The 24380-nt window shown below is 52.2% G+C and overlaps 3 protein-coding genes and 1 pseudogene across 4 annotated transcripts in view; 2 read left to right on the top strand and 2 right to left on the bottom strand.

The window, feature by feature from the left end:
* LOC134491907 (zinc finger protein 91-like) overlaps positions 1–24380 on the bottom strand; it is a 362387-nt pseudogene that overhangs the window by 309859 nt on the left and 28148 nt on the right.
* The window catches only part of LOC134491980 (zinc finger and SCAN domain-containing protein 2-like), a 305728-nt gene continuing 284039 nt past the window's right edge, over positions 2692–24380 (top strand). The window contains exon 1 of the mRNA XM_063296091.1: positions 2692–2768. The gene's annotated coding sequence lies outside the window, so the exon portion shown is untranslated. The remainder of the gene's footprint in view (positions 2769–24380) is intronic.
* LOC134491974 (zinc finger protein 84-like) lies at positions 2767–4566 on the top strand. The gene has a single exon (XM_063296081.1). It carries the CDS (start codon positions 3054–3056, stop codon positions 4458–4460), a length of 1407 nt encoding a protein of 468 aa, XP_063152151.1. The 5' UTR covers positions 2767–3053; the 3' UTR covers positions 4461–4566.
* On the bottom strand, positions 17199–23092 carry LOC134492001 (H-2 class II histocompatibility antigen, E-S beta chain-like). Of its 2 annotated transcripts, XM_063296121.1 has the most exons (6): positions 22988–23092; positions 22310–22582; positions 20792–21073; positions 20498–20611; positions 18215–18238; positions 17199–17394 (listed from the first exon to the last, which is right to left on the bottom strand). In XM_063296121.1, the coding sequence occupies exons 1-6, from the start codon at positions 23073–23075 to the stop codon at positions 17381–17383; spliced, it is 795 nt and encodes a 264-aa protein (XP_063152191.1). In that variant the 5' UTR covers positions 23076–23092; the 3' UTR covers positions 17199–17380. The 2 variants fall into 2 exon arrangements, with proteins under 2 accessions (XP_063152191.1, XP_063152192.1); XM_063296122.1 differs by lacking the exon at positions 18215–18238.

The raw sequence follows: 24380 nt of genomic DNA, 5'->3' as shown, positions 1-24380 counted from the left end.
AGGGGGACTCTGGGCGGTTTACAATAAAACCAAGATTAAAATCATAAAATATAAATTACAATAAATAGACCAATAAATAAAAATAAAATAAATACCAAACCCAAGGGGCAACGTTCTTATTCGGTGGGAAAGATCTATGGTGCTAGCCACCCCCAAGATGAGCTATTACTTCCCCCACCCCAAGCGAGGCAGCAGAACCATGTTCTCGTCCAAGCAGCTGTTCCTGGATAGGTCAAAGGTCCTTCCCACCAGTAGCCCAGAACGAAGGTGCCGGGCAGGAAATACCGCTCCCCCCCCCAACGTGGCCTTCAGAACAGGGATGTTGTGTAAATATATTGCCAACAGGAGCCCAAATCGCCTCTGCCTGTGAGACGGTCCCTCCATCCACACACTCCTTCCTCATGTGGCGGCCCCAACCCCCCCCCCCCGAATCCACCGATATTTCTCACGCTCGGCTGGTGCTTATCTGTCGCTGGGGGGCTTGTCCTCCGCTTAACTGGATGAGAGTGCAGCTCTCGAACCCCCAAGTTGGCAGGAGGCGTTGAGGCCATTTAATCCAGCCCAGGAGAAGCTCCCTCACTGGGAGGAGTCCCGTGTGGTGGGGTTGGCTGCCCTACGGCCCTGAGCGCGGGGCCTCTGGAGGCCTCGGGCAGATTGTGCAGCTCAGGCTGAGAAGAAGGTTGTGTTGGCTGTAGCAAAAAAATTCCATTTTGAATCTTGTCCAGAAGGTATTAAATAGTTGGGATTGTCATCACCAGGAAAATATCCTTTGGTGGATAAGAACATTTCAAACAGCACCTGTCAAATTTAAGAGAATATGACGCATTTATTTTCTATACTATTATATTATTTGGCAGATGAAAATCCCGTTTGCAGGGAAGAATTTAGGGGTGAAAATGAGTTTTGCCTCCAGACTGTCTATGTGCAGAGCAAAGTCTCTGTTGGTTCCCCCGAAATATTCATTTATTTCCAGAAGGAGCAAATGTCCAGGATCTCCCCGTTAAAGGTCTTTCTCTCTCAGGACGGTGGCAGTTTTCCTCTTAGGGAAGAAACAGCATATTTAATTCTGTGGTAACACAGTATTTTTGGAAAACTTGGGCTCAGATCGGGAATATTAACAGTTCTTGAGGTTTTACCAAAGGAATATAATTTCCCTGAAAAGGCCAAATGGCAACAGGTGCAGCTAAAACACTTACACAATGCTTGGCCGCTGAAGCCCTATCAATTGATAAATAAATAAATTTATTTTTAGACAAAAAAATTAAAATTACAAAAAAATTTGGGCCATGTGCTAGAAATTTGGAACAGAGAATCGGGGAGGGGCGGGTTCTCCCAGACCCCAAAAATTGGCTTAACAATATTTCTCGGCCTTTGAATCAGCTTTCTCTCAAGGCAGAGGAAAAAGTACCTAAATCATTCCATATGATTGTGGTTTATATCTTGGTTTAAACAGTGAATCATTATTATAATTTCTAGCTTGTGTCCTTTACTTGTTTATTTCCTTGTTTGCTGGATTTAGAAATTGCTGGACTCCAAATGACTCTGAATAAATAATAAAGAATAAAAAGGCCCTGGCCGGCATGGGGGGGACTGGCCCTCGGGGGGGGCGTGGCCTGCTGGGGCTCCCCGGTCCGGCACCCTTTCGAGCCCCAGGAAGGAAGGAAGGAAGGAAGGAGGGAAGACGCTCCAGGAGGCGGGGAGGGTTTCACCCCCCAAAGGAGAGCCACGCCCGGCGGGAGCGCAGGACTCTCAGCTGCAGCGGCGGCGGCGCACCCGCGGGAGACCCGAAGGGACAGGTCGGGGTGGAGGGTCGCGGGGGGTCCGTCGGGGCGACCCGGAGTCCAGCCACGGCCCCGCCCACGCCTTCGGGGGAGGCCGGACGAGCGGGCGTTGCAGCCCCGCGGCGCTAGATGGCGCTCTCGGGCTGAGCGACGCCCGCCCGGGAAGCCTCGGTCCGGCAGCGGCTGCAGCGATAGAGGACTGGACGGCTAGAGGGGACGTCGGAGGAGAGGAGGGCAGGGGCACTTCCTGTTCCGGCTTCCGCCTGGGGGAGCGGCTGGAGGGGCGCCGCGCGGTCTGGCCGGGCCGGAGCAGCCGCCGCAGCCGCGGGAGGTGAGCGGGGGGCAGGCGGGGGGCTGCGCCGGGGCTGTTCCGGGCCCTCCGCGGGGCGGGGCCAGAGGGGAGCTCCGCCAGCGCTGCCGGCGCCCCCCCGCCCCGCCCCGGACGGCGTTCGCCGGTGCTGCGCGCCTCGAGGCCGGTGCGCGCCCTTCTGCGGCGGTCGCAGGTTCGGAGAGCGAATTCCAGGATTCGAACTCGGCTCTCGCTGGTCTTCTATGTGGCAAATGAGCCATAATGAATGTTAGAGGTTAATCTGCCCTTCTGGCACTTTCCCTTTTTTATTGCAACCTATGCTTTTTTGTTGTTGTTTCAGCATGTTGTGCAGCCGTTTTGTAGATAATAATGAAAGTAACACTATTATGTGACTCTTATAGGCAAAAAGGATGCCAAAAAGAGCCTGCTGGACAACTGAGAATCACAAGCAGCTTTAAAAACGAAAGCAAATCAAGCCAGCAACCAAATCTTCTCCACTTTCTCCAGAGAACCCCAAAACTCCTCTTCCCCAGCAGGGGACGGATGAGGGAGAGAAAACCAGGAAAAGAGGGTTTTTGAGCTGGAAAAAATTGAATATTCGGAACTCAAATATTACATGAAAAGATCAAGGGGGATAATTTCCAAATTGAGAAAAAGAAGGAAATATCTGGAAGTCAGTGGGGAGGAAGAGGAGACTTGGATGGCCACTTATGGGAGAGATTACACAAGCCTCACCCTGTGACGAAGGAAAAAGTAGCTTGAATCAAAGCACCACCACGCAAGGGATCAGAAATAGCTTTGATCTCCTTGAGAATCCAAGAATATCAGAGGTGGAAAAGCCCCACAGATGTGTATATAGTGGGAAAAGCACAGATTACCCATCACATCTGACTATTCATGAGAGGACCCACACTGGTGAGAAGCCCTAACAGTATTCTCAATGTGGCAAAGCTTTAGTGAGCATGCTGGTGAATCACAAGAGGACTCACACCGGGGAGAAACAGTATGACTGTCCAGATTGTGGGAAAACATTCAGCCAAAATTCCAGCCTGGTGAAACACCAGAGGACTCACACAGGAGAGAAGCCATATGAGTGTCCCAATTGTGGGAAAAGATTCAGTCAGAATTCCAACCTGGTGATACACCAGAGGACTCACACAGGAGAGAAACCATATGAGTGTCCAGATTGTGGGAAAAGTTTCAGTTTGAAGTCCAACCTGGTGATACACCAGAGGACTCACACAGGAGAGAAACCATATGAGTGTCCAGATTGTGGCAAAAGTTTCATTCGGAATTTCAGCCTGGTGAAACACCAGAGAACTCACACAGGAGAAAAACCGTATGAATGTCCGGATTGTGGGGAAAGTTTCAGTCAGAATTCCCACCTGGTGATACACCAGAGAACTCACACAGGAGAGAAACCGTATGAGTGTCTGGATTGTGGGAAAAGTTTTAGTCAGAACTCCAGCCTGGTGATACACCAGAGGACTCACACAGGAGAGAAACCGTATGAGTGTCCGGATTGTGGGAAAAGTTTCAGTCGGAATTCCAAACTGGTGATACACCAGAGGACTCACACAGGAGAGAAACCGTATGAGTGTCCAGATTGTGGGAAAAGTTTCAGTCAGAATTCTTCCTTGGTGGTACACCAGAGGACTCACACAGGAGAGAAACCGTACGAGTGTCTGGATTGTGGGGAAAGTTTCAGTCAGAATTCCTACCTGGTGATACACCAGAGGACTCACACAGGAGAGAAACTGTATGAGTGTCCAGATTGTGGGAAAAGTTTCAGTCGGAATTCCAACTTGGTGGTACACCAGAGGACTCACACAGGAGAGAAACCATATGAGTGTCCGGATTGTGGGAAAAGTTTCATTCGGAATTCCCACCTGGTGATACACCAGAGGACTCACACAGGAGAGAAACCGTATGAGTGTCCGGATTGTGGGAAAAGTTGCTTTTGGAATTCCCAGCTGGTGATACATCAGAGGACTCACACAGGAGAGAAACCATATCAGTGTCCAGAGTGTGGGAGAAGTTTCAGTGAGAATTCCAGCCTTTTGAAACACCAGAGAACTCACACAGGAGAGAAACCGTATGAGTGTCCAGATTGTGGGAAAAATTTCAGTCGGAATTCCTACCTGGTGATACACCAGAGGACTCACACAGGAGAGAAACCGTATGAGTGTCCGGATTGTGGGAAAAGTTTTAGTACTAGGCCTAGCCTTATAAATCATGTAGGTTTACACATAGGAGAGAAACCATTCAAATGCCCAGACTGTGGACGGTGCTTCACGCAAAATTCCTACCTTAACAGGCACAAGAAAATGCACATGAGGCAGGAGGTGATGAGTGTAGCGAAGGCTTGAATTTCATTTCTCATCTCCCATTGGACATCCAGCTGAAAAGTTCCGTATTTCATTTCTGGGCTGATTCTTTTTAGTCAAACTTGTCTCAGTATTAGAGATGAGGTGGGAGAGAAAAAAGTGGAAAGTGTTAGCTTGAGGAAGGCTAACTACACCTTTCTGGCTATAAGCAGAACTTCCCAGTGAGCTGCTGCAGGCCCTAAAAGATACATGAAAAAAAGATCGGAGCACTCAGAGTTTATGACGGAAGATATTAGGGACGTTCGTGGCAGTGACAAAAGCCCTGTAAAGTTTCAGATGGAAAGGCTGTTCTGCCTCGCAGTTGAAGGTGATGGAAAAGAGCTGCAGGAATACGGAGTTGAGGAGAAAAGGCATTGTGGTTCTGAGCGCAGGAAGGACCTTCAGGTTTAGGAACAGCCCCTGCTGTGATCGTGTTTGCCTGGCGGTGCCTGCTTGTTAGCCTTTTGTGGCTGTGGGTGACAGCAGCGCCAGGAGGCTGACCCCTTTGCTACTTGCCCCGTGGTGGTGGGGATGGAGGAAAGAATTGCCCGGTGGGAGAGGTTTCCTTTCCAGAAATGCATTGTGTAAGAACCATTCGTGGCTTTTGAGAAGGAAAGATGCTGGGTAGTGTCAGCGATGAGGGCCAAGGTGAGGCAACGCTCCCTTCCCAAGACATGGGAGATGTTTCCATTTCTTTCACTCCTCTCTCTGGGCTTCTTTTTGAATTTTCCCCAGAAATCCCTACAAGTAAAGAGGAACATTATTTGGAGCCACTAAGTGGCATTTTAGTTATGCAGATGAATGATCCTGATTTTGCTGAGTTCAGAAGACAACAAAGAATTCAAGGTTTGTTCATTTCAGGAGCCCGATTCAGAGATCAGGTTATAATGCCTTTTTTCCCTAGGAGATGACTTTGCATATGATCCCTTTGCAGAAGGACACTGAAGAGCCGGGACCAGGCCGGGGGTGGGGAGGAAGCAAGAGGCTCTTTTGGCCTGAGCCTCAAGTTCTGAGTGGCTTCAAATTTAAAGGTCTGCAAAGTTGTTTAAAATACTCAAATTATATTTAATTCTATCCTCCTTCCTCTCTCTTGTTCTTTTTTGCTGCTGTATTTTTGGGCACACCTGTATACTTGGTGGCCAATGGAATACTGATGCCTTTGGGGAGTAAAATGGGAGAAGAGGACAGAGGGAATGGAATGGAATGACTTGGAAGAGGTCATGGCTGGCTGGCTGGCTACTGCAGTTGTTTATTGCAGATAGTCTGTTTCTTTTGATTACCATTCTGTGAAGACTTCGTATTTTTTCTTTTGGGAGATGTCTCATACGTACACCCAAACCCCCAGAAGGCAAAAAGTGGTGCAACAGTCTAAGGATAACATTAACAATAATTTATTTCATCCTTAAGAATTAAGTGCAGAAGAAAGAAATATTAAGTGAATTTGAATATGCAAAGATACAAAGTAGACCCGTTAAAAGTGACACTAAGGGAATGGTGGAATACCCAACAGGGATATTCCCTTTACAATAAAAAGAATAGATAAATTTGGAGCAACTGTGTGATCTGGAGCGGGTGGCTGAGCCAACTTGTTCCCTGTGTTTCTCCTCGTGCCTTTGCTCAGAGGTGACTCTGCAGGGGACTCGTCCTACCCGTTGGCTGCAGAGCTGGGCAAGCATCCCGGGCACTCCCAGCTCTGCACCTCCAGTGAAACCTGAGGGGCGGGAGGGGTCCCAGCGGGCTTTACCAGCCCAAGATGGAGATGCGGGTGTGGATGGAAGGGGCGCTCTTGGGCCTGCAGAGGCAGTTTCCTGCCAGGGACTTCAGCCCTCTTTCTGGGCAGGGAGGACCAGAGGCAGCTTTCGCCTTCCCCTGGTGAATCTCTACCTGCCATGCCCCCCCCTGCCCCAGCCAGTCTAGCTTAGCTCCTGAGACCAGTCAGGGGTCTTTTCCCAGACACAGTACCAGGCCCCCCTCCCTGCCAAGGGAGGTGGCTTTATCAGGGGCCACCAGTGCAGCTTGGGCTCTGCAGAGGGCGACCTGCATGGGGGGCCTGGGCTGGAGGGGATCTGGGGAGGCCTTTGGGCCTGCAGGTTCCTCTCCAGGAGGCCCCCCTCATTCCCCGTCTCTCCTCCTCTGCAGAGCTGGTCTTCCCCCCCACGGCAAGCGTCTTCTACGCCATGAACGGCATCAATGTGGACTTCCTGTTCTGGCCCATAGGGGCCCTGGGGGAGACGTCCCCCCCGCCCACCCTGGACCCCTGCGGCCAGGGAGAGGGACGTCAGCGTGACCTTCCCCAAGATCAAAGCCACTGGCCGCAGGATCGCTCGGGCCCTCTTCTGAGGGGGCTCTCGGACGGGGCCCTCGGGTCAGGACTGGGTCCTCTGCCCAGAACAAAAAGCAGGCCCCCCTGTGGCACCCCAAACTGTCTGAGGAGCCCCAAAGCGGGGAGGCAACTGAGGTCACCCAGCCATCGCAGAGGAGGGCAGGACAGCCGCCCGGGAGACGGGAATTGGGGGGCTTCTGCTCTGGGGCTGTGAGTGCTGGAACAGTGTCGGCCATGCGGGGGGCATGATGGGAGCTGTAGTCCAAGCCCTCTTGAAAGAGACTCCCCAAAGTCTCCCTGCAGCCTGGCAGGACTGCAGAGCTCAGCAGGGCCACCGGGGGGCAGCAGCAGAGCGGCAGTGTTTCTGGGGACTCTCCTGCCCCTCAGAGGCTTTGCATTCTTTCAACCCAGGCTACGAGCATCCCACAACAACCCTGCGGTGTGGTTTGGGAGGGGGTGGCCACCTGCCCTGCCCTCTGGGTAGGAGAGGGTTGTCTGTGACTAGGATATGGACCCCGTTGCAGGTGGTTAGTGCTGGATGGGAGGCCACCAGGAAACCCCATGGCGCTCCACTGCTGCAAACCCCTGTCCAGGCATGAGAGATTTTGGGAAAGGAATGGAATGAGGAAGAAATCGAGAGGCCGAAGGAGAGTCCATTGGCTGTTGATCTGAGAAAGGCAACTTGGCCTCAGGGACAAGGAACCCGGGAAGAAGCCAGAGAGGCCGCGCCTGAAGATCTCGCTGGGAGGGCTGCCGTTGCCAGGGTCTGTATTTGCCTCCGATGAGCATTAAAGAGGCTTTCCTAAGTCTGTGCCTGTCTTTCTTCCTTGGTCTTGCCTGGCTACGTGGGACCGGGCATCTCCCTGCTCTGGTGCTGTGTGGGGGGCAGTGTGGACTCTCAGTTGTGCGACACGGCCACAGGAATCACAGGGGCCGTCCTGAGATCGGCAGTTGACAAGCTGCGCATGAGCCACAAGTGTGACGCAGCTGCAGAAAAAGCCAACCCGATCCTCAGAAGGACGGAAGTCTCGTGAGGGAGACTTGCTCTGCTTGGTGCCCTGACTGGCTGTGGCATCTTGGGAAGGAGGTGGACGGGCCGGAGCATCTCCAGAGCAGAGCAGCCAAGAGAATCCGGGCCTCAAAGAGGAAGGGAGGGTGGGAGGCGTTGGGTGCGCTTTGCCTGGGGGGAGGAGATAGCAGGAAGCCTCCCTGAGGATCTGGAGGGCTCTGCTGCACAAGATGGGGCAGGACTGTCCGCGGTCGTTCGGGAAGGACGGGAAATGGGACCAAGTTATGGGGCACCTCCACGGTGTCCCATCAGCTGCTGGGATGGGTTTGGGGAGACTCAGAGAAATTAAGATTTGGGGGGAGGCAGGAGAAACCTTGGATGTTTGCTCCAGGTGAGCAGCTAGGAGCCGCCTGAATGCTTGGCATGTTCCCAGCGTGAGAGAGAGGGATTCTGATCCACACGCAAGGACACACTCCTTCGGACTCTCGTCTGCACGGGGGGGGGGGGAGCCCTGCCTGGACCCTTCCGGGCCAGGAGGGGAAAGGCCTCTCTGCCCCTCACCCCGGGGGACTGGATGTGCCTCTGTCAGGGTCTCCTGTCCTCTGGGGAGGGGGCGGTGCATTTCCCCAAGGAGGGGGCCCTGCCTGGATGGCCCCCAAGAGCTCTCTGTGAAGAGGTTGTGTTGGAGACAGCAAGGAAGGTGGCCCCTCTGGGAAGGGATCCGGTGTGCCTAGAAGTGCATCCCAAAGGCCCTCGGAGGTCGGGTGGAAGTGGCTGAAAAGGCCATTTCTTCCTCCGAGCGGCTCCTCTGCGGTGAAGGCCCCTCCTTCGCCTGAGAAACGCTCTAAGACCTGGCTTGGGGGAGCCAAGGGCGTTGGGGGTGCCAGAGCCCCATGGAGGGGAATCTCCCCTTTCAGCCCTCGGGTGAAATTTTCTCTGTGATAAATTACTATAGTAAATGATGCTTATAATAATCGGATAATTACATAATGTACATAGAGGATTCAGATTGTCCCACTGGGTCACCTTTCTGCCAATTTTCCAAGCTTCTCTCCTCTCACCACCTGCAACCTGATTCCTGCTGAGCTCTGAAAGGACAGAGAAGGAAAATTAACGTTGGAGAGGAAACTGTACCAAGATGGGTCCTCCCTTAAGACGAATGGATCTTCTTGAATATTTCCACGACTCATAAAGGAGGAACTAGATTCAGATTCCCTTACGCTGCTCAAGAAAATGGCCTTCACAAATAGTGGAGAGGTTTTGGCAGAACTTCAGCCAGAAACTCACCATCACGTACCATGTTTGGATCTTTGCTACCTTCTCCGAGTTTAGCTCAGCCACCCTTTCTCTTCCTTCTCTTCCTCTGAAGGAGCTGATGGGCAGTGAATGCGAATTCCCAGGAGCTGTTTGAAACTCTCGGGCCCAAAGAAGGGGAAAAGAAGTTGGCAGAGCGAATGGATCCAAAAAATACCAGGCAAGAAACCAGTCAAAGGACGGGAGTAAGAAATCTTGAGCTGCTCGGTCTCATCAAATCCAAGATGGTCCAGCCCAGCAAACTAATCCAGGATTCACATCAACAGGTGGGAACTGGAGCTGAATTGAGCCAGGGAAGGCTGTGGATCTGGGCCTTAACATTTCTAATGAGAGTTAAAATGAATCCAATGCAAAAACGCCACAAGCAAGGAAGCCTCAACTGAAGGGGGTATTTGGAAATCAATCTGGACCGAAATCGAGTGAAATACAATTAGGAAAAATCTGTTGCATGGCAGGAGCTCCTCTTCCTGAAACAGGCTCTCGGGAGGGGGAGGGAGGGGACTGCCTCTTCTGCGCAAAAACACTCAAAGATAAATTGGGTTTGCAGAGACCACCAAGATGGGTGTCAAAAGCATGGAAGGGATCACAGGATTCCTATCTTGTGGCAAAGAATCCACCCTGGATTCCATAAATGTGTGGACTGTGGGGAGAGCTTCGGAGGAAGGGCTCCCTCCCAGCAAAAGGGGCCGTGCGGAAAAACGACCTTCAGATGCGTGTGGAAAACGTCCCACGTTCTGCAGGGGGTCAGAAATTCAGGGATGGAGGGAATCAATCAGAGGGCCTCTGACCTGGGAGAAGGTGGAGCGGAGATGAAGCTATTCAGACAGCATCGACTCACGTCTTTGCAGGGGGTTCCTACCGTCAAAAGTTTATTGTTTTACAGCAAATGAAAGCAAAGGAAATTAACGCAGAGGAGAACCGCAACATGGATGAAGCTCCTGTGGATTCAAAGCGGAGAACCGAGGCGGGATCCAAGGAAGGGAAAAGAGGTTGGGCTCTGCTGGGCAGACAGCGGTTGATAACACAAGATCACTTCTCAGAAAGGGGGGATCTCAATATGCAGTGCATCTGGGATCTCTCTGGATCAGGTGGCCTTGACTAAATGCAAGAGTTTGGGTTAAGGGGCTGTGGGGTGGATGGTTGCAGCCATTGCCCTGAATGGGGGTCTGTGCTGAGCAGGAGAGGTTGGGGGGTCTGGAGAGACAGGCAGGCCAAGAGTTCCTGGGGGCAGACTAGATGGTCTCCCCCCTCCCCGTTTGCCCTCCCTCAAAAGAAAGAGAGGCGTGGAAGGAAGCTGGTGGGTCTCGGCAGGGGAAGGTCCAGGCTGCGATTCTCCGCCTCTCGCCAACCCACCGCCTCGAACCTCCATCCTTCAAGGGTTGCAAAAAAAGAAATTCATCAGCTCCCGAAAAAAACATCCTTTTGCATCTAAGAGCAGGAAGCGATAGCAGGATTAACTCATGAGTGCTGTGAAAAAAAGATATGGGAGAAAATTAGAATATATAGTAAAACCTTCATGAGTTCTGTTTGGAGAGTCTTCAGGAAAAACATGGGGTGGGCTTCCCCTCCCCTTCCCATTCAGCTCCCCCAAGGAAGGCCCACACTGCAGGGGCGTGGTTGATGGGCAGGGACTGGACGGAGGGAGAATCTGCCCCTTCCGGGGAGGAAAAGGCTACGAAGGACCAGGGATTCCCCCTCTCATCTCCCGGGACTCGAAGGGGGTCCGAGGTCAGCTGAGGGGCTGCAAAGGGAGGCTCCAGTGTGACCTTGGCAAGATGGAATTTATCCTTAATTGGCTTAAGGGGTTAATCAAGAGAAGAGGCCTCCCCTCCTCCCCGCAAGTATTTCATATTAACAAAGAAGATGGTGCAACGATCAGGGTGGCAGGAAAGGACGGGGCCTGGTGTTCCTATGCCAGAACTTGTGGGAAATGTCAAAAGAGGGGGGTCAGGAAGGTCAGCCCACAAACTTGGGGTGCTCCCTCCCCTTCCCCCAATGACCTGAATGGCTCCCCTCCTTCCCTTCCCTTTTGCAATTTCCCAAAGTGAGGAAACATCCTGGGTGAGGTTTTAGTGTTGTGTGGTGATTTTGTGTTTGCACCGCATTTTGTAAGGAAAATCTCGCTGGGTGAGATCATCCGTCTCCACGGGATGAGGTATCATCAATATGCTGATGATACTCAATTGTATATCTCCATCCAGGTGAGGTAAGTGATCCTGTGACTGCCCTCTCCAGGTGCCTGGAGGCTGTGGGGGCCGTGATGGGGAACAACAGGCTTCGGCTGAACCTTGGTAAGATGGAGTGGCTGTGGGTTAATGGCCCCTCTGCTCCAAGGAACTTGCCATCTTTAGTCTTGGATGGGGTGGCACTGCCCCAGACAGACCCAGTGCGTAACTTGGGGGTCCTCTTGGACTCACAACTCCTGCTCGAAGAGCAGGTGGCAGTCGTGGGCAGAAGGGCCTTGGCGCAACTTCGTGTTGTGCGCCAGTTATGCCCTTCCTGGAGCGAGAGGCACTTCGAACGGTCACTCATGCCCTGGTCATCTCCCATATAGACTACTGTAATGCGCTGTACATGGGGCTACCCTTGAAGAGTATCCGGAAGCTACAGCTGGTCCAAAATGCAGCGGCGTGGGCTATTTTGGGTGCTCCAAGATCAGCACATATTACCCTGTTGCTGCGCGAGCTGCACTGGGTGCCAGTTTGCTTCCGGGTCCAATTCAAGGTGTTGGTTATGACCTTTAAAGCCCCACATGGCATGGGACCGGGTTACCTGAGGGACCGCCTCTTCCCTGCACCATCAGCCCATCCCACCCCGTCACACAGAGAGGGCATGCTGCAGACCCCGTCTGCACGAGAACTCCACCTGGTGGGGTCCAGGAGGCAGGCCTTCTCTGCAGCAGCTCCCGCCCTTTGGAGCACCCTTCCCCCGGAAGTGAGGCTGGCCTCCTCTCTTCTGGACTTCAGGAAACAGCTGAAGACCTGGCTTTGTCACCATGCCTGGAGTGGGGAGAGGAAGCGCCACTCCTGGGGCTGGTTGGCTCCTAGTCCTGCCGAGGCCGGTCTTGCTCCCCTTTGGGTGGTATTAGATCTGCTATTACTTGGATTTCATTACATTTTATATTTATTTATTGATACAGATATTTGTAGATTAATTATATTATTATGATTTTATTAATTTTAAACTGTTTTATTGTGAACTGCCCAGAGTACTCCGTATGAGGGAGATGGGCCGTGATAAAAATATGATAAATAAATAAAAGCTGCCTAAAATTTCAGCAGTTTGCCTCATCCACAGCAAGGAAGCTTTGCAAGGCCTCCCCTGCTCCCTGCAGGTATTTCATATTAAAAACGGAAGAATTAGAGAATTAAAAAAACGCCTATAATTTGTGGGAGGGATTCAGATTGGGGTAGAAAGCGTTCACCTGCAGGGGGCTGGATGGGGCTTGCTGAAAGGAGAAAAAGAGAAAAAACAATGAGAGCCGCTAATGGCGTGGAGCACTTTGGGGGTCCCACTCCCCTCTGAGAGCCCATAACATTTTGCATTAGACTCCCTCGTAGGCAAAGCTTTCCAGAGAAATCTTCTCCATACTGACTTCTACGCATCTAGATGCTGCTTGTGTGGCAGATCTCTCCAGGGTGGGCAACAGATTACCCCGGATCACCCCTCAAAGATTTCCTCAAGGATTTCCCTCCTTTGGCTGTTAAGTGCCATTGGAGGATCTGTGGCCAAAAAAACGGTAACCCGAGAAAGCGTCTCAGACGTGACCCTCCCTGGTGCTCACGAAGATAAAGGGAGGAAAGGGAAGCACATTCAGACATGCAAGATTCTTTTTCTGAAACCTTATAATAAAGGTAGGATTAGCCTGTGTGACTCTGTTTCCTATGCGGTCTACCTCGAAGGGCCGACACTCGGCTTCTGTTCTTGGGGTGATTATGGCTTCTCTTCTCCCACTCAACATTTCCAGTTGCTGTTGGTGAACTTACTCTGTGCTTTTAATCCCAGTGAGGTATTTGGGAATTGTACATTGCTCAGGGTTGGCCGATGGGAGCCACCTGTCAGCCCTCTGAGTAAGTAAAGAAAGATCCTGGTTGCTCTCCTCTGGGCTGATCCAGGTCATGAAGGACACGGACGTTCCTCAGAGGTGGTGTCCAGAACTGGGGCCAATATTCTAGGTGTCGCCTGACCGATGCAGAGGAGAGAGGAACAGTGACGCTTCTTGATCCTGATGCTTGAATTTGGTTGATGCAGCTGAGGATTGTGTTGGCCTTTTCTGCAGCTACGTCACGCTCTTGGCGCACACTCAGCTTGGGATTTCCCCTGGTTACTTTCTGTGCGTAATGGTGCCTGGTATTCCACCCCAACACCAGATACTCACGTCTTTGATTTTTCCTGTCCGAATGTAGAAGTTCTGTTGAAATTCCCTCCTTCCACCCTCAGCTCAGTGGGGCACAGACCTTAAACTGCCCCTCAGGTGAGCGGGTGGGTGACTAATGGGGGGGGGATGAGCCCTGTTTCTCCTCCCATCCATCCAAAGAAGCTGGAAGTCTCCTGGGAAACCCATCCTCATGAGCCTGTGGGATTCCTTGCCACAAGACCCAGATGGCTTTCCCAGGAGAGGGGATCCGTGGAGGGCTCCAGATCCTGCTTGCAGGGGAACAGCAGTAGGAGAAGGACACCCCCCACGTCCCACTCATTAGGTGAGGCCGGCCTGGTGCAGCCCACCCAGAGCTGTCTGTTTCAGAGAGACCTATAGAGACTGTAAGCTGGGACGTGGCTGGCTGGAGAGAGTCTGGTGCGATTCCTCTCTGAATCTGGGCTAACGGCCACACAAGAAACCTGGTTAGCCGGAGAGGATGAACCGGTACAACTCCCGGGTTTTCAATGCTGGTATAGCCCTGCCCCAAATCTAAGGAATACAGGGCGCGCCTCTGGGGGCGTTCTTGCTAAGGAAGGACTGCAACGGCAGGCTGAGAAGTTATGCAATGGGAATAAACTCCCTCGTATCCTGGCTGTGGAATTCAGATACAAAGATTTTGAGTTAATACTGGTAGAGTTTGTATTCCCCCAAACACATCCCCTTATTGTAATTCTGATTACTGGGTGGGTTTAGCAATTATATTGGAAGAAACAGTTACTTGGCATACCCAAGCCACAACCACCGTATTCCTTGGTGATTTTCATGCCAAACTAGGCCAAGTGCTTCATGATTTTGTCCGATATAGTGGACTTCCAAAGGAATTTTTGGGTAATCATCCCCAGTGGTTTTCAAGAGATAACAAAAGTAATTCTGCTGGTCTATATTTGGCATCGCTGATTTTTAACTCTAATCTTCAGATTTTGGGAGGCCCGGCTAATAATGACATATACCCAGACCCATTCCACCTGCCCATTCGAGTGGTGTGCTAGATCTCCTCTGTGTACGAAGAAGTAAAGCGGACCTCTTTCCAGAGGTCATTTTCTTTCCAAGGGGAGGATGCGATCATCGGCCAGAGAGTGAGAAATTTTGGGATCGTTCGGATTTGAGATCATACAGTGCGGCTGATGGGTGGGTTATTATTAACTCAGAGGGGAGTCAAAATAAAAGGTGAGCAGGGTCCAAAGGGGATACCGAGGCAATCCTGAATAGCCTTAAATCAGGGAGAGCTGTCAGTTGGGCCTTAATAATCCAGTCACCCACGGCTGACTGGCAGTCAGTCTCCAACACATGCACTGATTTGTGTCATTTGCTGACGAAACGCTAATAGCTCTCCGATTATCAGTAAATCAAAGTCACAGATTGTCGTCTTTGGAAAATGACATTGTAGCCATAGATGGCGATTGGATGGTGATCCAATGGAGCAAGTTAACTCTTTCCTTGCCTGGGGGAGTCTTCTCCAAGACGGGATCCTGGCTTCCTCCTCATCAAACAAACTCGCTCAGAGCAAGGGCAGGAGTGAATTTACTGCTCAGATTAAAAAACCACAGCTACCCAGGTTCCTTGTTCAAACTATCAAACAGTGGCACTCATTTCACATGCCAGTAAGGTAATGCTCAAGATCCTGCAAGGTAGACTTCAGCAGTTCATGGAGCGAGAATTGCCAGATGTACAAGCTGGGTTTAGAAAAGGCAGAGGAACTAGGGACCAAATTGCCAATATCCGCTGGATAATGGAAAAAGCCAGGGAGTTTCAGAAAAACATCTATTTGTAATACTCCTTCCTCCTATTTTCCCTGCCACAACCACCCTGTGAGGTGGGTTGGGCTGAGAGAGAGTGACTGGCCCAAAGTCACCCAGCTGGCTTTCATGCCTAAGGAAGGACTAGAACTATCAGTCTCCTGGTTTCTAGCCCGTTGCCTTAACCACTAGACCAAACTGGCTCTCATGCCTTAGTTTATTTTGAACTGGGTTAACTGTACATGACAAGAGAAAGGCAAATATGTACACAGTCCACACAATTATATACAGAACTTCTGAAGGGATACAGCAGTAGCCTCATAACTGGATATCCAGTTCAGCTATCCAGGCAATCGCTTCTGGTGTTGCTTCAGGCAGATCTTTGAAGGAGCCAGGGAACACACGTTGTGGGCAGTCTTGCACAATATGTTTGATAGTTTGCATATCGGCACCACAGTTGCAACAAGGAGAATCTTTCCAGCCCCACCGATAGAGAGCAGAGGCACTCCTTCCAATATCGCATCCGATTGTGTTCAATTCTGTCCAGAGTGAGGCAGGTTAAAGCCAGGAGGTTTGGAAGAGGGATCACTAATGACCAAGCCGCGATGTGACAGCTTGGACCATTCCTCTCTCCAGGCATTCTTAGGATTGAACTGGATAGAAGTTTGGTGTATGGCTGCTTTCCAAGCTGGCCTATGAGATTTCAATCTTGTGGTGGTCTGTGCAATATCCCGATGAATAGGGAGAACCTTGTTCAACATTTTGACCATAACCAGGCAAGAGCTTGTTGTCTTCTGATGTGGGGTGGTATAATATTGCTGAGTCCTGGTAGCCAGTACACAGGAGCAGAATGCAGTGTGCCAGAGATGACGCACATGGCCGAGTTGAACATTGACCAGTCGGGTGTGGGAGCTGTTAAGCCCCACACCAGCACAATACTCGGCTGTGGAATAACCAGGGCCAAAATGGTTGTTCGAAGGGTGTTAGTGTCAGCACCCCAGATGTCCCACCCAGTCTGTTCAATAAATTGTTGTGGTTTTTCAGTTTTGCAGCTGTTTTTTCCAGATGTCAGAAGGTCAGTAATCTGTCCAATGTTACCCCCAGGTACTTTGGGAAGTTATTACACTGTAAAATATGGTTCAGGAACTTCACTGAAGGCTGGTAGTTTGTGTGCTTGTTGCTGAGGTGGAATGTGGCTACTTCTGTTTTTGATGGGCGTGGTTGGAGGCGCCATTTTTTGAAGCATTCGTCCACCTTTTGAAGGTCTTGAGAAAGGATACCCTCTGCTTTGCTGAAGTTGGTTCTTTGGACTGTAAGACTGATGTCGTCAGCATAAATAAATTTCTGAGAGACGGTTTCAGGCAGGTCATGTATGTACAAATTAAAAAGAACGGGATAACACTGATCTGTGCGGTAACCCATTATTCAGCTTGTGATATCTACTCCTTTCAAATTCTGTGGAGACTTGGAATAACCTATTGCTCAGCATGTTCTCAATATGGATCTGACCAGGCTATTCGGACAGCATCAACTCACACCCTTCCAGGGTTTTCCTACAATCCAAAGTTTATTGTTTTATATCAAATAAAGGAAATGGAGCAGTGTAGATGACAATCCCATGGATTCAACGCTGGGAGAGATGAGATGGGGAAACAATGGGGGATCCAAGGAAGGGAAAAGAGGAAGACTTCTCAGGAATGGGGGATCCCAGGGTGGCTAGTACATGTGGATCTCTCTGGATCTGGTGGCCTCCAGGCTTGGCTAAGCACCAGATGGATTTCGGGTTAAGGGGCTGTGGGGTGGATGGTTGCAGCCATTACCCTGAATGGGGGTCTGGGCTGAGCAGGAAAGATTGGGGGATCAGGAGTGAGAGGCAGGCCAAGAGTTCCTGGGGACAGACTAGATGGTCTCCCCCCTCCCCATTTGCCCTCCCTCAAAAGAAAGAGAGGCATGAAAGGAAGCTGGTGGGTCTCGGCAGGAGAAGGTCCAGGCTGCGATTCTCCCCTCTCACCAACCCACCACCTCGAACCTCCATCCTTCAAGGGTTGCAAAAAAGGCAGAAATTCATCAGCTATTGAAAAAACATCCTTTTGCATCTGATAGCAGGAAGCAATAGCAGGATTAACTCATGAGTGCTGTGAAGAGATACAGGGGAAAATTAGAATATACAGTAAAACTTTCAGTGTAAATAATTTTTTTGGAGAGTCTGCAGGAAAAACATGGGGTAGGCTTCCCCCTCCCCCTCCCTTTCAGCCCCCCCAGGAAGGCCCACACTGCAGGGGGGTGGTTGATGGGCAGGGACGAGATGGAGAATCCGCCCCTTCCAGGGAGGAAAAGGCTGCGAAGGACCAGGGATTCCTCCCCCTCTCATCTCCTGGGACTCGAAGGGGGTCCGAGGTCAGCCAAGGGGCTGCAAAGGGAGGCTCCAGCGTGACCTTGGCAAGATGGAATTTATCCTTAATTGGCTTAATTAGAGGGTGAATCAAGAGAAGAGGCCTCCCCTCCTCCCTGCAAGTATTTCGTATTAACAAAGAAGATGGTGCAATGATCAGGGTGGCAGGAAAGGACGGGACCTGGTGTCCCTTTGCCAGAACTTGTGTGAAAGGTCAAAAGAGGGGGGTCAGGTAGGTCAGCCCACAAACTTGGGGTTCTCCCTCCCTTCCCCCAATGACCTGAATGGCCCCCCTCCTTCCCTCCCCTTTTGCAATTTCCCAAAGTGAGGAAACATCCTGAGTGAGATTTTAGGGTTGTGTGGTGATTTTGTGTTTGCACCGCATTTTGTAAGGAAAAGCTGCCTAAAATTTCAGCGGTTTGCCTCATCCACAGCAAGGAGGCTTTGCAAGGTCTCCCCCCCTTTCTGCAGGTATTTCATATTAATAAAGGAAGAATTAGAGAATTAAAAAAACACGTATAATTGTGGGAGGGGTTCGGATTGGGGGGAAAGAAAGTGCTTACCTGCAGGGGGTTGGATGGGGGTTGCTGAAAGGAGAAAAAGAGAAAATGGGGTGGAGCACTTCGGAGGTCCCACTCCCCACTGAGAGCCCATAATATGTTGCATTAGACTCCCTCATAGGGAAAACTTTCCAGAGTGAAAGGATGGAGAACCCAGGGGCAAGGGTTAATTGCACCTGGGTGCTCCAACCTTGCACATCAAAGGGAAGGAAGGAGAGACTACGAGCAGTGGAGGGGCAAGGGATAAGAAGAGGGCAGGTGGCAGCAACCCCGTTCACAGCTGAGAGACCGAGAGGCCACCATCACGCAAGCTGTCAGCGCAGAGGAAGGGGCGGGACAAAGAAAAGGCGGGGGGACAAAGGAGGGAGGCGGGAGGACGTGGAGCCAGTTGTGGCTTTGACAGTCCGAGGTAAAGACCTATTAAAGAACTGCGCATCTCCATCGTGGCTTGTGCTGCAAGTTTCTGAGATTAGGCCTTAAAATAAAAACCTCACATAACCATAAAACGACGCAGGGATGGGGACCAGGAGCTGCCCGGCTCCCCAAACTGGTCAGCCTGTCAGATCCCCAGGATTTCTCCCCCTGTACCCCTCAACTTCTATAAAAACCTTTGTTTTTCCATTGTTTGGAGTTCCTGTTCTTGGGTCCAGCAAGGGCTTCTGAGGAAGGGAAGCATCACTGCCCCCTTTAATGCTGGAGGAAGCGCCCCCTCCCTCAAGGAGGACAGTGCCACTGGGGGAGGGGTCTGCGCGTCTGAGAACATCCTCTGGATTTCAGAGGCACCCATGCAGCTAGTCTGAGATCCCGCTGCAGTGGGGGGGGGGGGAGTGACTGAAGAGAACTGCACCCTGCAGCCCCAGCCTTGCTTGTGGGATTTTTGAGCTGAACGGCCGCCGGCCTAAGCCAGCCTCAGAACCTAAGCCAATTTGGGCAGAGGGAGCTCCCCCTGACCTCCGCGAGCGTTCCCTGTTCCATCCAGGGCCTCAACCCCGCATGCAGAATCCTGGAAAAGCCGTATTCCATGTTGTTGCTTATATTTTCAGGCTTGGCAGGAAGGGGATGTTCCTTGGATATGTTTTCCTACTGAAATCTTTATATATTCAGGTTTGAGCACTCTATGAGCTGCTAGCAAGCGGCAGGCCTGGGTCCCAGTGTTGGGACCCAGAAGACGAGCAGAGTCAGGCCTGGCATTTGGATGGGCAGTCCCAGGACTGAAGGCCCAACTGGGAAGCTGGAGAGCCTCCCGGACAAGGCCTTCCGCAGCATCACCCAGAAAAGTGCACGGAACTGCCAGGCATCCAGACGGCACCAACCTATTAATTAGATTACTCTAACTGCTGAGTGGCTTGTTTAATACAGAAGCAAAAGCCTGTCAAATCAACCCATCCATTCCAAGCCTGCAGTTGCAATAAAAATACTGTTTTGTCGGCGCTGAATATTAAATACTATTCTTTTAGTGCAACTGATCTCAACCACAAGACCTTCAGTTTTCATTTCACTGTGTCCTGATTTTCTTTCACTGCCATGCCTGCAAACCCTGAAAACTGTATGTCTTGCATGGCTGAGTATCAAAGCAACAGTATTAATATTACTAGAAAGAAAAGGCGGGAAGACGAAGGAGGGAGGCGGGAGGAAGTGGAGCCAGTTGTGGCTTTCCGTGAGGTTTTTATTTTAAGGCCTAATCTCAGAAACTCGCAAAACAAGCCACGATGGAGATGCACAGTTGTTTATTAGGTCTTTACCTCGGACTGTCAAAGCCACAACTGGCTCCACTTCCTCCCGCCTCCCTCCTTTGTCCTCCTGCCTTTTCTTTGTCCCGCCCCTTCCTCTGCGCTGACAGCTTGCGTGATGGTGGCCTCTCGGTCTCTCAGCTGTGAACGGGGTTGCTACCACCTGCCCTCTTCTTATCCCTTGCCCCTCCGCTGCTCGTAGTCTCTCCTTCCTTCCCTTTGATGTGCAAGGTTGGAGCACCCAGGTGCAATTAACCCTTGCCCCTGGGTTCTCCATCCTTACACAGAGAAATCTTCTCCACACTGACTTCTATACATCTAGACATGGTGGATCAATCCAGGGTGAGCCACAGATTACTCAGGATCACCCTTCAAAGGTTCCCCCAAGGATTTCCCTCTTTCTATGGCTGTTCAGTGCCATTGGAGGATCTGTGGTGGCTCAGTGGGGCCACCAGCCTTGGGACTGGGGGGGTCCAGGAAGACCTTCTATGCCATCTGGATGAGATGCCTCCCCTACATGATCCCCATCTCTCCTTATCCAGCCCCAAAGACTCACCTTTCTTGCTCTTCAGGTAGAGGGAGAGCCCCACAGCCAGGAAGGCCACCCCCAGCACGGCCCCCACGGCCCCCGTCCAGAGTTTGCTCCTGGCAGAGTTGGAGGAACGTGGCTCTGGGGAGGGAGAGGGAGAAGGAGCCCGGTGTGAGCAGGAGGATCAGGGCCAGCTTCCTCCAGGGGGTCCGTTCTGGCTCTGCACTCAGGGAGGGTCTTGCCAGCCCCAGTGGTGTCCCCTTCTCGGGGCAGGATGGCATCCCCAGACTGGGAGGGCAGGGAGGGGAGGGAGGGGCTTACCCCACTGGAGGGTGATGGGGGCCTCCAGGCTGGCGTGCCCCACCTGGCAAGCGTAGACATCCCCCCGCTCGGGCCGGGTCTCCAGCATCACCTGGCGCTGGTAGGTCCAGTCTCCGTTCTGCAGCTCCTCCCCGAAGGCGACGCCCTCCTTCTCTGGCCGCCCGTTCTTCAGCCACCGGATGTCGATCTCCAGGGGGTAAAAGCCTGTCGCGGTGCAGAGGAGGATGGTGTTGGGGGACGCGGGGTCCACCTTGGTGGGGGAGAGGGTGACGGTGGGCTTGGCTGGAGGGGAAGCAGAAGGAGAAGGAAGGACATGGGAGACTCAGCAGGGCCCGGAAGGGAAGAATAGTTGGTGGCTCAGGCCAAGGCCCCCTTTTTCGTCTTTAAATTCGTCTGTGTTTTAAGTCACCTTTCAAGGAGTTTTATTTGGAGAGAGGGAGAAAAACCTCTCCTGTTCACTCTCCTCTTTTACAGTCTTTTCTGTCCACTGTTGAGTTGGTTAAATTTGATTCTGGATGATATGACAATTAAGCAGATTTGGGCCTGGCTCAAAAAAGTCATCAGATGACTAAAAAGCCAATGATAAAAGATTCTAGAAAATGAATAAAATCCCACATGATCTGGGTAACACAGAGAAATAGGCAGAAAATAACAGAACAAGATTTAAGGGTGGAAAAGTGCAAAGTGTGATGTGGCTGCAAAACAGGCCAATGCAATTTTAGGCAGCATCAACAGAAAGACATTTTTCAGCTCCCTGGACCATCACACACACACACCCTTCTCTTCTTCGGTGCTCTATCAGAGTTGAGGCGTTCCTCTTCATAGGGGCAATCCATCCTGGGCCTCTTTCCTGCCCAGTGCTCTTGGCCTTGGGTTGAACACTCTGCCTTTGGACCTGCCCCCACCTGGCTCTTCAGGTCTCCCAACCACGGGGCCCCATGGCCACTGAAACTGAGCCCCTCCCTTCTGGCTGGCTGTCCTTCTCCTCTCCATCCGTCCCAGCATCAGAGCCTCCCCCGGAGAGCTGGGTCTGTCCATCCTGTGTCCGAAGCAGGACAAATTCAGCTGGGTCATCAGTGCCTCAAGGAAGAACTCCGGGCTGGTTTGGCCAAGGGATGACAGCATTTTTTGATTTGTTGCTTTGCGTGAGAGTGAATCCTGGGGGGGAAATTTATTCTCTGGGGCAAGACTGGAAGCAACAGGTAGATGCTTCACAGGGAGAGATCCAGACTTGAACCAAGGAGGAATTTCCTGACCTGAGAGGAATTAAGCAGAGGAACAGCCTGCCACCTGAAGTCACGGGGGCTCCATCCCTGGAGGGTTTCAGGAAAAGTCTGGGCAGCCATTGGTCTGGGACGGTCTGAGGATTCCTGCCGTGGGCAGGGGGTTGGGCTAGATGACCTCCCAGGTCCCTTCCAACCTTAGCATTCTGTTATATGTCTCTATGACAAGATAAGGGGTGTCTCTTCTTTCCCTGCGATTCCCGCTGCCCCGGGAGCCCCTCCCTCCCAGACTCACTTCTCCGGTCAATCAGGGGCCGTTCCTGGAAGACCCTGTAGTTGTGCCGGCAGAAGGCGCCCACCTCGGCCCTCTTGTGCCGCAGGAGGTCCTGGCGGCGGTTCCAGTAATCGGCCGAGCGCTGCCCCAACTCCGCCACGGCCACGAACTTGCCCAGGTCGCTGTCGAAGCGGACAATCTCCCGCCGGTCATAGAAGTACCTGTCCAGGAGTCGCACCCGCTGCATCCCGTTGAGGAAATGGCAGTCGAGCTTCCACTGGGCTAGGAAATGGGCTGCAAGGAGGAGGAGGAGGGCCACCCATCAGAGCCACGAGGGACTTCAGGACCCATCACTCCCAGTGGCTTGTAGAGGAGCTGGAAGGCCTTGGTGATCCATGCGGGGAGGGAGGGGAGGGAGCTGCTGCGGGAGACTGATGGATGGCCACTGGAGGACCCAGACAGAGACAGAGCGCTAGAGGGCCCTTCCTGGGTCCCAGTGGGGAGACAGAGTTGCTGGTGGGCTGCCATTCCCGGGGGGGGGGGGGGGGGGACAGGAAGGAAAGAAAGGGAGGGGGGGGCTAAGATTGAGGGGGAGGAGCTTCCTGGTGGTCACAGCCCCTTTCTTCTTCCTCCTCCCCCAGCATAAGGAGGTACCTCCCAGCCCCCCTCCCCCCTCCCCCCGCCCAGCCCCCTCCTTACCGGGGGGCTCCTTCCCCCCTTCGCTTCTAGGGATCCAGGACAGCGCCCCCACCAGCAGCAGCAGCAGGGGGACCCCGGCATTGCCCATGGAGGCTGCCCCACAAGCGCCCCCGCCCCCGAGAGGGAGGAGACCCAGAAGTGGAATCTCTGGATCTGGATTGTGGGGAGGAGGCATTTGGAGTTGGGAGTGCCCAGAAAAGCAGAAGCACCAATGGGAACTCTCCCTTCTGCCGCGTCATCGGTCTCCGGGCAGCGTCTCTCTTGACTTCGCCCGTGGAGGAGATAGTTCGGAGCAGAGAAGGAAGCGGAGAAGGGGGGAGGGGGATCCTTTCGGTCTTGGGGGGCTGCAGCTCCGGGGGTGGTCCCTGCCAGCCTCAGAAGGGACCATCTACTTCCTCCCCCACATTCTCAACCAGACTCTCTCTGTGCCTGAAACGGGTGGACTAGATGCCCTTTAGGGGTTTCCCTTAGAAGCAGGAAAGCAGGCAGGAGAAGGCTCGGATCCCCGATCTCTCTCCTCCTTTCGCTTCCTCGGGAGAATCCGAAGGTCCACAAAGACCTCGATGGGCGTGAAGGTGGGGCCTTTTCCACAAAGAGCAATTCGGGTTCTCCCCCCAGGTGGGAAGAACCAGATGCGGAGCTGCAGGAGGGCGATTTCCGGTTCCTGCTGCTGAACTTGCCCTGCGGTTTTAATCCCTGCTCGGAACTGGGCCTTAGACGCTGCTCGGAGCTGGCCGATGGGAGCCTCCTGTCAGCCCTGTGAGTAGATAATGGAAGACTCCGGTTGCTCTCCTCTGGCCCCGATCCAGGTTGTCGGGGCCCTTCCTAAAACCTGGTGCCCAGAACCGGACACAGTATTCCAGCTGTGGCCTGGCCGGCACAGAATGTCAGAGCTGCACTTTCACCGCAATCCTCAGTGGAGCTGGAAGAAATCAGCTTGAGAGCAGTTCTTTAACTATTTACAGGCTTTCCTATATTAACTTTACAAGCTAATTCTTACACAGCAAATATACACAGCAAGTTCCTACTCACAGTAACACTCAACACCACTTAAACTGTCCCCGACACAGGACTGTTCATTCATCCTACTTATGTAGCCAATATTATGTGCTGAGTCACTTTACAGGTGTTGGCAATCACACCCCATGAGTCTTACTGCTCTCAGCTGTACAACAGCCTTGGCATTTCCACATTCACACAGTAAAATTTCCTTCGACCTTGGGTAGACCCTGACACAGAAGAGAGAGGAGCAACTAGGCCTCTTGATCTTGAGGCTTGACTTCTGTTGACACAGCTGAGGATCACATTGGCAGCCGTTGCAGCAGCATCACGCTCTTCCCTCGTGTTCACCTTGTGATCCACCTAAACCTTTTCTGCACATCCCGCTGCCCCG

Source organism: Candoia aspera, chromosome 2 (genome assembly GCF_035149785.1).
Source record: "Candoia aspera isolate rCanAsp1 chromosome 2, rCanAsp1.hap2, whole genome shotgun sequence".
Lineage (NCBI taxonomy): Eukaryota > Metazoa > Chordata > Lepidosauria > Squamata > Boidae > Candoia > Candoia aspera.
The sequence above is the reverse complement of the archived record's forward strand: the minus strand, read 5'-3'. Positions and strand labels throughout refer to the sequence as shown.

What these genes read in the sequence shown, in the direction of transcription:
- LOC134491974 (XM_063296081.1), top strand. Translation starts at nt 3,054, where the DNA reads ATGCTGGTGAATCACAAGAGGACTCACACCGGGGAGAAACAGTATGAC.
- LOC134492001 (XM_063296121.1), bottom strand. Translation starts at nt 23,075, where the DNA reads ATGGGCAATGCCGGGGTCCCCCTGCTGCTGCTGCTGGTGGGGGCGCTG. An exon ending in GCCCCTGATTGACCGGAGAA is followed by an intron (nt 21,074 to 22,309) that starts GTGAGTCTGGGA and finishes CTTCCCCTCCAG; the next exon opens with CCAAGCCCACCGTCACCCTC. An exon ending in CCCCATCACCCTCCAGTGGG is followed by an intron (nt 20,612 to 20,791) that starts GTAAGCCCCTCC and finishes CTCCCTCCCCAG; the next exon opens with AGCCACGTTCCTCCAACTCT.